The 18,077-nt window shown below is 35.8% G+C and overlaps 2 protein-coding genes across 3 annotated transcripts in view; both read left to right on the top strand.

The window, feature by feature from the left end:
* Window positions 1–18,077, top strand: part of PAM (peptidylglycine alpha-amidating monooxygenase) — a 654,400-nt gene that overhangs the window by 192,312 nt on the left and 444,011 nt on the right. The window lies entirely within an intron of this gene.
* Window positions 1–18,077, top strand: part of ST8SIA4 (ST8 alpha-N-acetyl-neuraminide alpha-2,8-sialyltransferase 4) — a 53,785-nt gene that overhangs the window by 21,861 nt on the left and 13,847 nt on the right. For both annotated transcript variants that reach the window (XM_030237075.2, XM_050986811.1), the window contains exon 4: window positions 3,818–4,111. In XM_030237075.2, coding sequence (XP_030092935.1) covers window positions 3,818–4,111 — 294 coding nt within the window. The remainder of the gene's footprint in view (window positions 1–3,817; window positions 4,112–18,077) is intronic.

Here is an 18,077-nt window from a genome sequence, read left to right as displayed (position 1 = left end):
TATAAGTATCAAGGATCTTTAAATCTTCTTTCCTGGTGGGTTCAGGCACAGGCGACAAAGACAGGATGCCCGGGGGACGCAGATAAAGGGAGTGGGTGTGATAGGAGGAGACACAAAGCTTACCAATAGCAAGGACCCAGGGAGGAGCGTGGGTTACAGCTAAGCCACTGAGGATCACACAGGGGAGGGGAAAAACCCCAGGGGCAAATCATACATCAAATTAAGGAATGACTGGCACAGAGAATTCTCGAGATAAGAGGGGGTGGTTACCATGACAGGCAGGGGATGGGGGACCAGCTCTAACAGGGAGAAACTATTGTGAGGGAAGTACATGGGGGGGAACCAAGGACTGAACCATTATTGAATTACAAAAGGAATAAGTGATTCTAAAAACACACAATGCCACAAGCGACCACTCCCAAGAGAGACTTTCTGAATTTGTCATCTTTTTCAGAGCTGTGAAAGAGTGTTGTCATTCGGTATTGATCATTTTGCGTGCTTGGCCTCTTAAATAAACGGGTTCTTGACAATTCTCTCCGAGGAATCCTTCCCGAACCGGTTGGGGGGAGGGGCTGTGTGGAGCCTCTTGCTTTCTGGAGGGGCCCCCTTTGGAGATTTTCTCCCAAATTTGCCCTAAACTGGGACGTAAGGGAACACATAATTACTAATTATTTGCTGGTTTTGTGCAAGGGAAAGAAGTAGTAGGTAAAACTTCTGATTAAATGTTTTTATACTGAAGAAAATACCTATGAGATGTTTTGTTTCAAACTGTACTGAAACAGAATTTTTATGGGAAAAACTAGTAAAGGAACCCATGAAAACCATTATTTTAGACAATTTTTTTTTTTGCTGGGGGACTACTCATTCCATCTTTTTTGTCTGGAAAGTCAATAGCTTGCTCAGGGAAAGGAAATCTAGGAGATTAAGAAGCCTTTTTATGATGTGATATATTATCAATACAGAAATTTTTAGCTATTTGCTCAATTAAGTCAGTCTTCAGTGCTCAATGTGACTCTTCATTACTGTATTTTTATTCTCAGTAAAAGTAGCATAGCAAGTTTGTCTTGCTCACCTGCCACTTGTTGCCTGCTTACTTGCATGTTAACATAAGGACAGCACAGAGGTGTTTTTAGAATGAATGGAAAATGGTGGTATGTTGCGAGAAGTTTGTTCATATGCATTCATATGGTACAAGGTACTAATAACGTGGCATGTGAGAAAGAGGAAATTCAGTAAATTGCAATCTTACATATATTCTTCCTTATAAAACCTCAATAATATGGTATCATTTATGGTGAATAAATCCCTAGGCATGTAATGCTTTTGGTGCGGAAATACTCTTACTGCCTCATCTCTGTTGTGATAATATTTAGCATCTTATGGCAAATTAGCTAGAATTAAAAAATACAATAAGGGAAGCATATTGTTTTGATTATTTAAAAGTTGTTCAGTTAATAGGCTTCTTCATTTCACTTTAAAGAAAATTAATATATGTATGTTTGCCTCTGAATGTGAAGTTTTCTTGAAAGAAGCATGAGAATTCATGGGAGGTCATTGACATCTTCTAATAAAAGAAACTTAAAAATTCCAACAGCAGTATGAAACTGTGGTATATCATAAAGATGTATTAGAGGTTAAGATAAAAGTTCTAAAACAGGTAAAAACTATATACGGGTCTATATACAAATACACAATAGCTAGTTTTATTAACCGTGAAACATATAAGAAATAGAGGGATAAACTTTTTTAGCCCAGCCTACTGCACCAGGACAAAGTACAATAATTTTAAAGTGAAGGAAGGTAGATTCAGACTAGTTATAAGCAAGAAATTTTACTACAAGAGTGGTAAAGAATTTCATTTGTATTGCTACTGAGTATATTTGGATTGCTCATTATTTCTGAAGTTATACTTGAAAAATTTGAATATGCGTTAAGTTACAAATTTATATTGCTTACACTGTATACCTTTCTAAAATACTGATTTGAGTTACTGATGTAGCAGTAATGACATACAATGTATGCATATGGCATACAGCTTTTTAAACATGGTCATGTTGGTCTGTTTCTCGAAGTTGGACTCAGAGCAGGATTTGCAATGTCAAGATCTGTCTCACATTTTTCAGCAATAGATTCCATCACGTGTGTATATGTGACTACTAAAGCAAACCCACTATGCAAATTCGTCATTATGTTGTGCAATCTGCCCTTAAAAGAATTATTTTCAAAAGCATCAGTAATTCAGTCAATTTGATCACTTGGTTTTAAGCTCTTGGTTTGATTATTCTATCACATTTATTTTTAGATTTCAAAAAACTTTAAATAATAGCAAGTTGTAAGTTCATGCATTAAGGTTTTCAGAAGAAATTTACAAAGCCAATATTAAATTCAGTGGCAGCTTTTCTTATGCCCTAATAATTTTCTAGAGGATACTACTCTTAGCAGTCTGAAATGCAGGCAGATGGTTTGTGGAATAGATGTATAAAGATAATGAAGAATATAAATCTATTTCCTTAGCCTACATCTGCCCACATATTATCAGAGACCTGGACTTCTTTATCTCCTTGGAATAGTCTTTATATCGTTGCTTTAGAGCTGCTTTATAGTCTTCAGAATGTCTTTCTGAAGAATGTAGGACTACTTCTTAACCTGATAATTACATAACGAATTTTTTTTTTCTGGGCAATTAGTATTATCAGAAAGCCCTAGGTCATCAGTTACTGTTAAGTAATACTGACTTATTTTTATGTCATTGGACATCTGGCATTAGAAGAAACTAGTGGATTAAAAATTGCAAAATTAATGGAATACTGTTTATATTAGGAGTGTGATAATGTACAAAGGTTTTGGAGGAGCCTGTTCCAGCACTGCTTCTTGGCATCCTTTGCCTCAAACAGAGCAGTTTTTAATTGTTGTGTCAGGGTATGTTTTTGGGGCATACCAGCCTAATTCATTGAGGTTGTTGTGGAAGTTATTTGTTCCTGTCATAGTATACTGGTTGCTGAAGTCACAAATAATTTTTGAATTTTGTCACCTGCATTCAATGCATATGTGGGAATTACATATGTATGTATTTATGTAATTGAGGTAAAAATCTGCTGAACAATGGCGTAATGAGAACTTTTCAACCCTAGAAAAAAGGCACAAAACTACTGAAAAATTAAAGAGGATTTGAAAATGAGATATGAATGAAAAACTGAAAGTTTAATACTTCTTTCCAAAAATTGCAGTTCTAAGTCAAATAAAAATACTAAATTTCTAAACATCTTCCCAACTGCAGTGATAATATCAAAATCAAAAGTACCAAAAACTCATTTGAAGATGGGGTAAAGGTAGTTTATAAAAAAAAAAATATATGTACTGTGTTGTAACTAAAGTAAAATAAAAATGCATGGACTAAATTGTATAAAATGCACCTTATTTTGTTAACATGGCTTTCTTTGTGTGAGAGGTGTTGTCAACATGATGATAAACAAATAATGGAAGCTGATAGCTTAAAGAAAGCATATTATTCACAAGTCTTGCTTTAGATGTTAATGCATTCTAGAGCATCAAAAAAGATGCTTCCAAAAGATTCCAAAAAGGAGTATTTTTTGTCACATCATTCTGTACACTTAACATTTTTAAAAATTTGTCTGATCCTTGTCCAACTTGAGTAAAATACTAGGTATGATCACACCTTTTATACTGGTAATTTTTTTCTCACATTAAATTGAATTGGGCTTACATGTTTCTTTTTAGGTTTCCCTTCATGCACACATTTTTCTGAGTTAATGTTTCATACTTGTTTTCATTTTTCCACTAATTTCTTCCTCTTCAGGTGCAATCTAGCTCCTGTGATGGAGTATGCTGCCGATGTGGGAACTAAATCTGATTTTATTACCATGAACCCATCAGTTGTACAAAGAGCATTTGGAAGCTTTCGGAATGAGAGTGACAAAGAAAAATTTGTGCATAGACTATCCATGCTGAATGACAGTGTCCTTTGGATCCCAGCATTCATGGTCAAAGGTGGAGAGAAGCATGTGGAGTGGGTTAATGCATTAATCCTTAAGAATAAGTTGAAAGTGCGAACTGCCTATCCATCATTGAGACTTATTCATGCTGTCAGAGGGTAAGTGTATGGAAAAGACTGATCTGTCCTCAGCACAATGAAATCATAACTAGAATTCCTAGCAGTCAGAAAAAAAAGATGAGTGTCAAAAGGAGCATGGTGTTTCCCATACTGATGTAGTGGATTGCATTTAGGGCAGGTTTATTTGGTAGTATATGCTGGTCACTCATTTAGCCAGCTCTGCTGCAAATAACTGAAATGCGTTTGCACAATAACTTCTCCAATTGCACTTTTATGTAAAAAAAAGTATCATCATTTTGTGATAAGCTAATCTTAAAAATAGTCTGAATTCAGTGTACAATGAAAGTGCTACATGTCTTCTTCAGGAAACAATTGTGAAGATAAAAAATACAATCTAAACAGCATCAGGGGTAAGAAAGCAACCCTGTAAATAATGAAGCCTGGCAGATCTGAAAGTACTGAGCTCCTTCATAAAATATCCAGGTTTAGAGCAATCTTTCTCCTTTGGAATTTGGCCAGATGCTTTGGCAATTCAAAAATGTTGATCAGAATCACTGAAAATGTTAATGAAACCACTTATTAGAAAATAGATGTATCCATGCTTCAAGCTGATATTTTTCTTTTTAACCCCATAATTAAACAAAACTGTCAGATGAAGTCTCCAATGTCTTTGTAACTACTATGTGTAGGTCTATGCCTGAAAGTATATAGGTCTATGCCTGAAAATCATTCAAAAGATTATGGTAATGCAATGTGTTAGTACATCAAATTATGACAGTATGATAATATTCAGCTTGAGTTCCTTGAAATGTGCTGTTTGTGGGGTGTAGGAAGTTGCCTTAAAGTACTTGTAAGTACTCGTATATGTAAGGTAAAGCGTATTGGCTTTTACACCAGTTACTGATTGTATAGCTGTTCTTACTGTTCCAGCAAGTTTAGAAGGGATGTGTGAATCGTTATCCCAATGTAGTATGAGAGTAAATCTTAGGCATAAATTATTCTTCAGGGAATTTTGCTATGCCTCATAGATTAACTGCTGCATTCCCTCTGTGATGCTACTGGAAAAAAAATCTATTGCCTATGAAATTAAGGAATCCTTCAGAATACCATTATTTATAACTAAGTTACTCCATTTCATTAGACATTTAGACTTTTGCTATTTATGGACCATGATTGTATTGAATTTTCAATATTCAAAATGTCTGTTGTACATAGTTATGGTTGTTTGTATGTGTATATAAACCTCTGAGATTGCTTCCAGTTTACAAACAACATTTTTAACGGGTAAAATTGTCAAATGTGAATGGTAATTCAGAATATGCAGTCTTTAACTGGCCAATTTGAAGGTCCTTTAGGGGGCTTTGTCTTAAAAAAAGTACTAGTACGTACATTGTCTCTCTGAATGAGGCAACAAAAGCTCTGCCATCTGAATTGCTGAAAATTTAGATTAAGTGTATTTTAGATTATACCTAGCAGTGTCATCTGATATGACTGCATAGATTTGTGCAATTGTTGAATTTGCGGTTTAAACTCCACAGTAAATTTAAATTGATATCAAGAGCTCTTTGATTAAATTAACCTAGAATTATATTAAATATGGAGATACGGTGAATTTTGGGTGAAATTGTTTCATATCTAATAGTCAATAAGGTTCATGATTCCAGCCTGACATGTTATATACAAATAGAGAACATCTCATGCTGAAGGGTGCAGGCTAAAGGTTTGAAAAGTGTTGTCTGTATTCCTTTTAATATGCATCAAACTGTAAAATTTTTTCTTCATTAACCTTTAAAGCGTATGGTGTTAGGCACTTTCTAAGGGCAGAACATAAATTTTCTAAAGCTTTTGATCTAATGAGGCAAAATTCTTTATTTCTAATGCAGTATAAAGTTATATGAGAGTTTTATCTAGTAACAGGTCAGTTTGGCTACAATCACAGCACTGTACTGAAATTCTCATTCCTGTTCTTCCTTCCCTTTTAATGAAAGAAATGTTATGAGCTGTGCATAGTGTTCCAGAGTTGCTACTGATCAGATAGTCTCTATTGATCAGTTGACTGCATTCTGATATAATTTTAAAAACTTTTTTCTGTCCATGATGCACTTTTTGGGTTAAAAAGAAGGCAGTGTATTATTGGAAAAAGAAACTACTGTTTTGCTGATTTCATGCTTTATAAAGCTGCTGTGAGCTGCTCTAGACTCTCAGAAGGCGTTTAGTTTTAAAAACAGATTATATACATACAATGTCCAGCATGATAACTGTTTTTTAAATGAGTAGTGTGGTGGTGTTTGTAGGGGTTCCAAGGATGAGGGAAGAGATGAGAATCTTGACTCCATGTTTCAGAAGGCTGATTTATTATTTTATTATATATATTATATTAAAAGAAAATTATATACTAAAACTATACTAAAAGAATAGAAGAAAAAGGAAACATCAGAAGGCTAGCAAGGAAAGGAATAATAATAAAAACTTGTGACTGACCAGAGTCCTGACACAGCTGGACCTGTGATTGGTCATCAAGTAGAAACTATTCATATGAGACCAATCAAAGATGCACCTGCCACATTCCACAGCAGCAGATAATTATTGTTTACATTTAGTTTCTGAAGCCTCTCAGCTTCTCAGGAGAAAAATCCTGGCAAAGGGATTTTTCAGAAAATGTGTCTGTGACAGAGTGTCATAAATGGCCATTGTATTCAGATTTTTTTTTCTTCAGTAGATTTAGTTCAAGTGGTTACCTGTGATCATTTTTCTCTATTTTGCTTTTTCATTTCTTAATCAGTAAGTTTTGAATATGAGATTTTGAGAGTGATTTGGGAGCCATTGCATGATTTTTTCCCCAAAGTGTCTCTAAAAGCTAATTTATAGAACTTTTAATGCCACTGTGCACATATTGACAAAATAAATGAAGCAATCAATACGTGACAGAGTTCAAGATGGAACTAAGATCTTTAAATTACCATCTTAACTGATTAAAAACATTTACTTGCTCTCTAATGTCATTTCCAAGAAGTTTAATTATAAAGTAATTATAATGATCAAACCATATAACTTATTTTTATTGACTTCAATGACTAATTTCAGAAACTTTATTAAGAAGGCAGAGATTTAATGCTGAACTGTTTCATTAGGATTATTTGTAGTAATACTTTCCAAATGAAATTATACTCTCTGAGGTGTGGAAAGTGTCTGTGTAGAGGCTTGTCTCAGTAGCAGAGCTGTAATTGAATGTGGATTTAACAGTAGGCCAGCAGGAACTGGGCCTGCTGGGATTAGAGTCCAGATCATACTTCTCCTGGTAGCAGACAACCAAACTCAAAAGTAGGATCAGCAGGGCATTCTGCTATGGATCCCACCTCGTGGATCTGTGGAGGGATTAGAGAGGATTCCTGACACTGAACATGTAGTTGGTACATTAAGCAGAAGTCAGTTAACTCCCAAAGCCTTGCACAGCTCTTTTCCTTTGTGCTTCTGCTGGTGAATATTTGAAGACGTCTGATGAAGAGGCTGAACACCACCACCCCCTTGCCCTGACAAGCAATACAGATTCAAAATACGCTAGTTTTCTGTGAAGTTTTTTCTTGTGTTTCCTCTCCTCAATCCACAAAACAAAGTTCTCATGCTCATCTTGATGTGTGAGAATGTTTTCTTGGCTGCTTTTCCAAGTGGAGCCAGTAGGAAACTGGATATTTTGAGCTATTAGTCATTCAACTGCAATATCACTGAAACTGCTTCACATTAGATTCCTTCCCATCGTCTGGGTATGGAACAATTGTGTGGACATCCTGTGGGATTTGCCTGTGCTCTATTTATTTCCTCCTTGATCTTGCGTGTGAAAGAGCAGTATTATCCTGCATTAAACATGGCAGAACTCCCACTGAAATGTCTGAGTTTTGTCTATGTAAGGAGTATGCTGTACCTGTTTATGGTCGCTTTGCTGAGGCGGGGTCTCCTTTTCTTTATTAGTCTAAGCTAACAGCTATTCTTTGGATGTAGTGCCCTTTTGCGTAACATGACTACATCTCCAGGGTTCTTTACTCCAGGAGTTACAGACAAAATACTTTCAGTTTCTGAAACATGCAGAAATCAAGTAGTTTCCCAGCAGCTCTGTACTGATAAACAGCTACTGTGAGTAATCTATAAACACTTCTGTTTATTTTCTTCTTGCTAACAGAGTTCCCTTTTCAGTTAACTGCTAAAATGGACTTATTAAGAAAAGATGTTTTGGGATACATGGATGGATAAATCACCTGAGGAAAAAAAAAAGGCTATTACACTAAAACCAGAATTCTAAATATAAAATGACTGTGTCTTTTGCATCGTGTATATAAATAATCAAAATGCTGGGAAAAAATTAACACTAGCTATTTTTCATTGGAATACAATCTGGTTTTTTATCTATGTGGATGTTAAAAATAAGCATTTTACTTTGTAAGTACCTTTGTGCCCTAGCCTAAGGTATCCTGGCTTCAAGTTATACAAACAAATGGGAAGCCACTTAGTTTGGATTTTACGAACATTATTGTATAATGTTGTTCATCTAATCCCAATGTGCTGTCCTATGCGGGGAGCAGGAAGTGATATTTCTGTTCTTGAAGTGGGGACACTCCAGGGTTGACTTTTCAGTCTAGCACCTGCTTTCCAGAGCAGCAACACCCCTACATCTCTTAAGGATATGCCCTAATCTTGTTTTAAAGTTTCACAGGATGAGCTTTTATTTCCTTTGCACAAGTTCTTCTGTTTTATCACATTTCTGAAAGATTTAGCAAAGTCTGTCAATATCTTACTTTTTGAGAGTTTTTATTGGAGGCAAGTGCAGTTGAAGTAGAGGACATGAACGCAGAAAATAAGGTATATAAAAACTGCTTTTTTATGTTTTTCACTCTCTGGTCAATTCTGCCAGGTGAACCAAGATAAGTTTATCATGATAATAGGGATATTTCTATCCAATTTTTAAAAAAAATTTATTTACCTTTTGACAATACACTTCTGTAAGTTTTTGTTTTGGGAAAACAGTTTTATCTCTTACTAAGGCAACTGCTTTGTTTCTTATCAGCAATGTTTATATACCTAGCACTTATAAAACTTACTCTTCCCAGATTGAATTTCAGGTTTCAACTACTGGAGAGCAACAGAATTAGTCATAAGAAAGAATAGGAAGGAAATTTTCCATTTCCAAGTTTTGTTGTTTAGGTTATCTACCATGAGCAATAGCACTCTAACTAATGCTAATGACTCCTAGGAGCTAAACAGGGAGTAACATGTTGTTTATTCATACAGTGTATCTGCAAATTTATATTTATTTGAATAATAATAATATACTTACTCTGTTATTTTTTGACTTGAGATTGTTTTAATTTACTTTCCCTTTCATAAAACCTGTGTTTCTGAAAACCATGAAAATGTGTTATAACTCCCATTTGATCATTTCATACTCCTGTAAAAAACCTGTAGCTGTGCAATGGAGAAGCAAACTAGAAAAAATTTTTGTAGTCTTATTTTTGATGAACCAGGTCAGGAATCCACAGAGAGTGATTTTGGCCATATAGTATTAATAGAATTGAGAATAGCTTCTCTTGGATTTTTTTTTTTTTTGACACATGAGATTAATTTTCTGTTGATTCTGGCTAGAACATATATGCATAAGAAAATGGTCAGGTTTCCATCCTTTTTTTTCAAAATTGTGTTTCCAAGATAAGACAATAATAAAAATTCTGCTTTTTATTTTGATTGTAACACCTTTCAAGAATTTTTAAAGATGTGTGCATTTAGTTTTAATCTTACTGATTTTCTATGACGAGGAGAGGTTGTATTAAGCATCCAGCTAATAACAGATTTCTTTAAATGCTTACTTAACTACTGAGGTGGTATGGAAATAAGCAAACAAAGCTATACCTGTATGCACTATATGGTTTGGCCTTTTGCTTTTGTCATTTCAAGTCATTGGGCTGCTAACATGAGTAGTACTCCAGTGAAACAATATACTGGCGTAAATGTGAACAGTGGTGTCAGTGTAGGAAGGAGCAGTTTGGCTTAGTGTCTTCTGTAGTCTTGCTTTTTAATGCATATGAGTTCCTTCAAGAATGTTTAAATGGGTTTGCTTGAAGTCTCTGAATTCCTGATGGTATACAGAGAGAAGAAGCACTGAGAAGTACATGAGGATGTTTTGTCTGGAATTACCAAGTGCTGAGACTAATGGCTGCTATCTTCTTGCCGAACATTTGTACCAAAGTGTAGGTGCTGTGTGTTCTATTTGTTGGAAAAAAGTTGTTAATAACACACCACTGTTTTGGCTTCACCTGAATGGCACTGGCACAGCCTCAAAACTTCCCTGTTACCAAAGGAAATGCCATGCAATCCAGCATCATGCTCAGCAAGCAATACAACTGTGGTAGCAGAATAAGAAGGTGAGAGACAGTTCTTTCATTCACCTAGTAAGCTGCCTTTATCTTGATTCCTGACTTTACTTCGTTTTGCTCTTCCTGTTCTCTACCCACCCCAGTGAGCATCTGGTCAGTGTCAGGCCCCCATGTGAGGGAAGGAATTTGTTAATTACAAGTCGTGTATAGGCTTTTCAGTGGCTAAGGGAAGCCTGTTAGCCTGTTTCAGTTTACATCAAAGAATTAGAATGTGAGAAAAAGGGTAAGCATTGCTCTATTTCAGATCCTTGTGAGAATTAGGTCAGTGCTGACATGCCTGGTGTGATGTTTTAAGAACAGAACATGTTTTCAAAGAAAATAACTGATTCATTAGGTGATAAATCTGGATTGTGCTTCTTTGCTGTTGGAAGGCTCACCATAGTTGAGATAGATGCTTGCAATGCATGTGTTTTGGATGGAATGAGATTTGAAGTCTCTCACCAGTACTCATTTCCTTCCCATTCTAGACAGAAGTCTCTGTCCCTCTTCATTGTGTCTTGTGTGTCTCTTTTAGCAGAAGGTGCTCCTGTGAATCCTGTTCTGAGGTATTATGCTTGTCCTTAGCCTTATCCTCATTTGTAGCCATGAGGACCTATTTATATATGTGTGGGAGGTTAGTGCTGTTTGGATTCACGTTAGGAATCCAATACTATAACGCTGCTATATTGAAGTCCTTTTCTGAGCTCTGTCCTTCTGTCTTCAACGGGTGAATTAATCAGCCATAGGAAAAATTAGGAAAATAATAGTTACTTCTGTAATGTGTAAAAGAGAATTACTTTAATTTCTAACTTTTTAAAGCAATATTTCTGTATAGAAATATTATAGTTCCTATACTTCATAAGCACTGCAGAAACAGCCTATTGATGTTTTCTAGTCTGTATTTAGTGGAAGCAAGTGTCATAACTTGCATTTTTGTATCATGTCTTTAGTGAAGGAGTCAAAGAAAATGGACTTAGCAAAAGTTTTTGCTAGAACTTGCTTTTTCATTTCACATTTATTTGTACTTTATTGTCTACCTCTGAGATACAGGGGACTTTCCAAAGAAGATGAGTAATCATTTTCTTTTGCAAGAAAAGAAGACCTATAAAAGAATCTGAGATAGGGCCATATCAAAAACAAGTACAGCCCCTGGTTTCTGAACATTTTGGAGGCTCACAAGATGGGGGGTTTTGTTTCCTTTTTTTTTTTTTTCATTTTAGTATAACTGTGGGCACACCCACTAGCAGAATTGGCAGAGGGGAAGTAAATGGGTGTTTCACAGTCATACTGAAATCAACAGGTGGCACAGCTTATGCTTGTATGAAATTATTTAGTCTCAGATGAAATGTAACATACAGAAGGGCTAACAAGGCCATAGAAAGATTCATGTGTGACACAAACTTTACAGGTGAGGCCTTGCCTTTTTCGCCTTTTAGTTTATAATGGATAGAGCATTGAAACACAATAGGAAAAAGGTGGTTTACATAGCTCTCAATGACAAGAAGGTTTCAGAAAATAATCTCAGTGTTATCTTCCTTTGGAAAGTAGCAGTCATTTAAAAATCACTAAAGAGAAATCCTGAGGTCTGATAAAGATAATGTGAAGGAGAGAAGCCCTCCCTCCATGCTGCAGTGTGTTCTCGTCTCTAAAAGGCATCCACTGGAAACTCTGTTGGGTGTGTGAAGCCCTGGGAGCACAGCTGTGCTGTCAAAAAAAGAAGTGTCAAGCAGATAGGACAGCTCAGCCTGCTGCAGGAGTGTTGCTGCATGCTGGCACTGGAAACAAAATGCAGGCTTGACCGATAGATCACTAGTGGCAATTGGGATTTCTGCTGCTTGAAAGGGGTTTGTCATGAGTTTCCAAAGAGGAGTTTATTTGCTGTAGTTTGTGGGTTTCCCCCAGGGATGTTTCACAGTGGGAGTAGATCCAAAGGGATGATGCTTGCTGGCTCTGGAATATATTAGAAAATGAACTGGATTAATTCAGGAGAGAGAAAACAGGTTTGAGAAGATATAGGTAGAGGAAGATTTGGTTCATGCATGTGTTAATGTCAGCTCTCTGAAGATGTTAGTAGCAAGCATCTTTTCCAAATGAATCTCTTAGAAGGACAGTAGGCTTCTAAAAAGCAAGGATAATACATAAAGACTGGTGAAGAGCACAAGATTATGCCTCAGATCCCCTTCTGTTAACTCATGAGATTGCTAAGCCATCATTGCTGTTTTGGTATGATGATCATTTTCTGAAGCAGAGGTGAAAGAGAACAGGAAATCTGTCTTTCTGGTTTTGTTTTCAAATTGTATAAATTTGTTCATAATATGCAACTTCTGGTCATAGAGGGTTTGGAAAATGTGCCAATGTGTAAATACACTATATATTTATATTTATATTTGTTTTTATAATGCTATATATCTATAGCATTAATGACTTCAAGTTGAGTAGCTTGAATTCAGACTGGAGATCTCACTTCAAATGACTGTTGGTTACATGGTTGATGGTAACTTAGTAAAGCCACTGACGATATGCAAAGATAGCATTGTAAGTAGCAGTAAGACAGCTTAGATTTTGTTTAAAGGCTTTAACCCATAATGTGATAACTATTTCCTTTTAAAATCATTCTAAATGCATTTACACAACCTTTTTTTTTTCTTTTCCTAAATTTGCTTTGTTTTAATCTGTCAGTCTAGTCAAGTGGGTATATGGTTTGGTTTAGGATTCCTTTTTTTCTTTTTTTGATATATAACAGCAGTAATAAAGTGAGAAATAATAGACACCTACTTACTATATGCTTCTGTTGATGCAGTGCAGATTTAAAGTGTGTGAAACCCACAGAAAGAAAATAAAGGAAGCTGTACAATACAGAGGACATGTTTCTATTTTTTTTAATACTAGCCAATAATGGCAAAGTCTTTTGTTATTTTTCTCTACTCCTCTTGTATATAGTTGGAAGAGAAGATGATGCAGAAGGCTGTCAGATCAGAAAGCAAGTTAAAGACAGAAAATCTTTGTGGAGTAAAAACATTCATTAATCTTCTTCCTTTTGAAGAAGAAGATTACAAGCAATAACTTCTTGGGAAGTTATTGCTTGTAAAATCAGTAATGGGATCTGAAGCCTTACACATAGGTGTCGTACTTGCTTCTGATGGATTGTAGAAGTGACTAAAAACAATTTTTTCCTTTGTATATTGCATGTCCTTGTGAAACCAGTTGATGGGTTTGGCAGAATTCCAGTCACATCCCATTGCTATTTAACAGGCATTTTCATTGGTTTTGTTTGCAATGAGCTAGAATTTAATGGGATGTGAACAGTGAGCAGTCATTCGTTCTTTTAAGACATAGGTCCTTTGGTGTCTGGATTCCTCTGTATTGTTCAAGTTCGCTTTTCATATTTAATGGATTTTGTAAGGCGGTCTGCCACTTTGAGTTCCGCATGAAGTTGTGATAAAGCAAACTTTTTCTGTTCAAACACGTTCTACAACACACACTTGTACATGCTTCAGTGAATGTTTTTGACTCAGTCAAAGGTTTTGTCTAACCTTTGGAGGTAAAGGAGTAACTTCTGCCTCCTCCATTTACTGAAGTAGTATACTTCTATTTGTTCAAAGCCTGCCTCTATCAGTTGATTAATTCAATGGCAACCATGGGGTTTATGATGTCTCACTTCTGAGACAAATTTAAGAAAGGACATGCTGTAATGAGTCTCCTCTAAAGAGTTTCAACAATGCCCCTGCACCAGTATAAAAATAGTACTAGAGGAAAGTGGAAAAAAAACCCCCAACAGTTTATTAATAACAAAATGCCTCCAGTGCAAGGAAGAAAAACAACACTGAACCATCAGAACTTGTGTTCTGTCCCATACTCAAAGAAGAATAAAAAAACAAAAATGCCAGAAAAATGGGGAAAATACTGGAGAAATACCTCTTCCCAGTACATGGTTCAAGGTAGCACCACCTTTCATTCTGAGGGAAGTGGAAATTGCACAACGAGTTTTAGCAGGAGGCAAAAACCTGTTGACTCTCTAGTATTGACCTCCTCTCCACAGCAGTCATTGCATGCAAGGAAAACTGGAGCCTCTTAGTGTGCTTTCTCTCCCTTGGCTCCCTGAGGCTTGGGGCTGGAACAGGGCAGCCCTGCTCCTGCCAGTCCCGCTCCGTTCTCAGGCCCGCACCTGTTGAGTTCACCTCAAGGCGGATGAAAGATATCTACTGCAGCTTCTTCAAGCCAGGAAAGGGAAAAGCTTTTGCCTGCACCAACAAAACTGAGCTAGCCAAGCAGAACCAAACCTCACAGAGCCATGGAACATGTGTGCAGTGAGTCCTCAAAATTGCCTACCAAAACCCCCATAAGCTCCCCCCTCTCCAGCCCTGCACATACCCAGTCCCAGGCCTTAAAGATTCAGCAGTCATTTTTGGGCATAACACAGAGGATCATGGAATAGACTATTGTCATAAATCACTCCAAGACAGAAAGTAAAATCAATAGCTTTTATATCTGAATAATCTGTTCTGGTTCATTTCACTGATCAAATTTAAGGTCCCGTAATGCATATTTTCTGTAATATACTCTAAATAGGAGTAAATCAGTTAAATTAAACTATTATTATTATTATTATTATTAAACTAATAAAACAAACCAGATTTTCTTCTATATAACTGAAGTTATATAGAGCTCCAATATATTTCATATATATTTATATAGAAAGAACTTCAAGAACTTCAAAATGTCTAACAAATAGCTTAGCAATGAACATATTGTTTTACTGTATCCAGACCTGGTCTTAGGCATTATTGACTTCATCTGTACAGGGCAGTTTGGCACAAGCTGAAAGTTTAAAGCTGTTTATAGTCCAGTGAGCAAAAAGCATCCTGAACATATTCTCAAATTTATAGGCTGTACTTATCAACATTACTTTTAGTATCAGTGCCATTAATGAAATGCTTTCAGATGAGGGCAGAGTACTCATGCTAGGATCATTTTTCTTTTGTAGCCCTACTTAAAATGGTGTTGTTTTCTTTTGCCTACATTTATAACTGTTCTGTTCGGATTGGGCACAGAATGGAAATTCAACACAACTTTTCCTACCAAACTTTTTCTTTTTTTAGGGTAGATTTAACAGGTGATGTAAGTGTTTATTTTTTTTTAGAAAATGGGCTTTCAATAATACAGACCTGTGGAATGGATGTTCTAGGCAACAGGTAAATTATTCTGAAGTGATCAAAGGCAGAATTTAACAATTTGAGTGGATGCTTCCATTATTATCTTCCTGATTCCTAGTATTCATAGTGGACACTGCATTTTATTTCTATTCTTCATATATTAGATTTTTCTTCTGAACCATGACTGAATTTGCATTGTTTTGAAAAGAGAGTAAATTAGTTAGATAGGATTTTTTTCTGTCACAGAAATATATTAATTGGCCATTAGCATAAGAGCAGATATTCACTCACTAGGAGCAACTAGATCTAGTGAAAGCTAGAATTAAGGTAAGTTACTAATTTTACTTACAGCCCTCCAGTAATATTCTGTTCAAATTTATATAGGAAAAATGCTAATCAATTATAAGTTGTTGAAATGCCTTCATAAAATAGGAATAATTAATACTTTATATTATTAATTTTATGTCATAAAATATTTTAAATTAATGTAAGTTTTTGAAGTCCATATTTATTAATTTAATCCGAAGGTTAGCTGTGTGTTTCAAAGCACTTATGAATGTCCCCAGTCCCTCTGGTACACATTACTGTTACAACTTTGCACTATGGTTACATAGTTCTTTTTTAGTCTGCCATCCTTAAACTGAATTAGTTTATTGAATATCTTTGCTCCAACTGAAGGTTTTTCCATGTTCTTAAATGACATGGCTTTCCCAGACAAGCTTTCAGTTATAGAGCTGAAGAATTATATCCCATCAGGTGCACTCTTTTTACAAACCAAATTCCTCTTTAGTTCCATTTTCCAGTCTTTGGCATGGAATATAGATTTTTTTGCTGGTAATTTTTAATGGAATATAATGTAATTTTTGTTATGCCCTTACCAATTCCCAGAAAAATTCAGAACACCAGGACACATTTTGACAAAGTACAGAAGTTCAAGATTAGTATGAACATTTGGTTTTACATACCCACCAGCATTGGTTCTGTATAACCAAGTTACTGTGCAGAACATGGGTCAAATTCATTTCTTGATACCTTTACTGACCTAAGCCATTATCAAGGTTTCCTGTCAAGGGACTGCTTCAATAGTCCTTTTGAGGCTTGAATAGCTGCTTTAAGTATAAGGGTACTTTCAGGAAGGGAATAATTCTGATAGAAAATAGGCTGTTTATTTATAACCTGCCTCATCTCTGCCTATTAGAATTGCCCCTGTGGGTCAGGTGGGTTATACTTTTGTGTTCAGATTTCTGACTTTAGTTCCAGAAATAGAAGAGGTCAGAGAGTGGGCTTGTGTTGCTGTCATTCAGCTTGAGGATGGCTGCTGATAATAATATTCCTGATGCCACAGGCAGAATTCCTGCCAAGGAAATGCACCAGCCACATCTGTCGCAGATGTTCTGGATCAACCTCTACGTCCATAAAATTTTCTAGTATTAGGGAACAGCAGCCATGTGCCACACCTAGGTGAAAAACGAGCCCTAGAAAATGAGTGAAGTGCAAAGGAATTCTTTCTAGCAGCTGGTACTACGCACAGCCAAACTTTTTCTTCAGTGGAAGAGTCTACTTGTAAAACAAACCCAGATCAAACATGAGTTAAAATATAAGCTTAGGCTATAAATGTCCAAAAACCTGAAAATATCTCTTTCCTGTGACTGCCTACTCATATTGCTGTTAGGAAATGCTGGAGCTTTTCTGTACACTACACATTTAGAGGATTTGCTTGACACTTTTTCCTACTTTAAAGCTTATCTGTCCCACCTTTTCCTAAGTTTCTGTGTGTGGAGTGGTGTTAGGTAATCCTATTTTACTGAGTAGAAAATTTGTTTTTTAAGACCAAAAAAATACTGTTGTGCTATCTTCAATCTGATTATGAATCATCAGTTTGCTTCATTGTTTCTGTTTAATCAAAACTAATGCCAGTACCCTTTCTAGAGAAGAAGTAATATTTGCAACCTATACAAGAGGAAAAAAAGCCGCTGACACCCTCTGAAACCATTTGTAGCCCTATTTATTTAAATATATAGCTGTATTATTTTCTTAGAATTTTCTTAGATTCTATTCTTAGAATTGGGCCCAGTGTGCGTTCTAGAACGACAATCCCACACAACTTTCCAGACAAGGTTTTTTCTTTTGTGCCTGTGCTTTTTCATTATAGACATAGGTAACTAGTTTATCTTCTGAGGTTTCATGCAGAAGGAATGAAACAGAGAAAGGAAGACTATAAAATTATGGCAAATAGCTGCTTAGATTCGATATTTAACCTGATGGTTCTGTTTCTTACTGTTTATCAGATACTCTCTCTTTTGTGTTTTATCGTTGCTACTGTATGTTGCTACATTGCTGTCACTTAGATTTGACTGTTTATGTACCATCGAAAAACATCTCCTATCTGACATTTAAAATCCTTGTAAAGTCATGCATGCTTCTTGATCACCATTTTTACATCTACCAGTCACA

This window comes from Serinus canaria, chromosome Z (genome assembly GCF_022539315.1).
Source record: "Serinus canaria isolate serCan28SL12 chromosome Z, serCan2020, whole genome shotgun sequence".
Taxonomy (NCBI): domain Eukaryota; kingdom Metazoa; phylum Chordata; class Aves; order Passeriformes; family Fringillidae; genus Serinus; species Serinus canaria.
The sequence above is the reverse complement of the archived record's forward strand: the minus strand, read 5'-3'. Positions and strand labels throughout refer to the sequence as shown.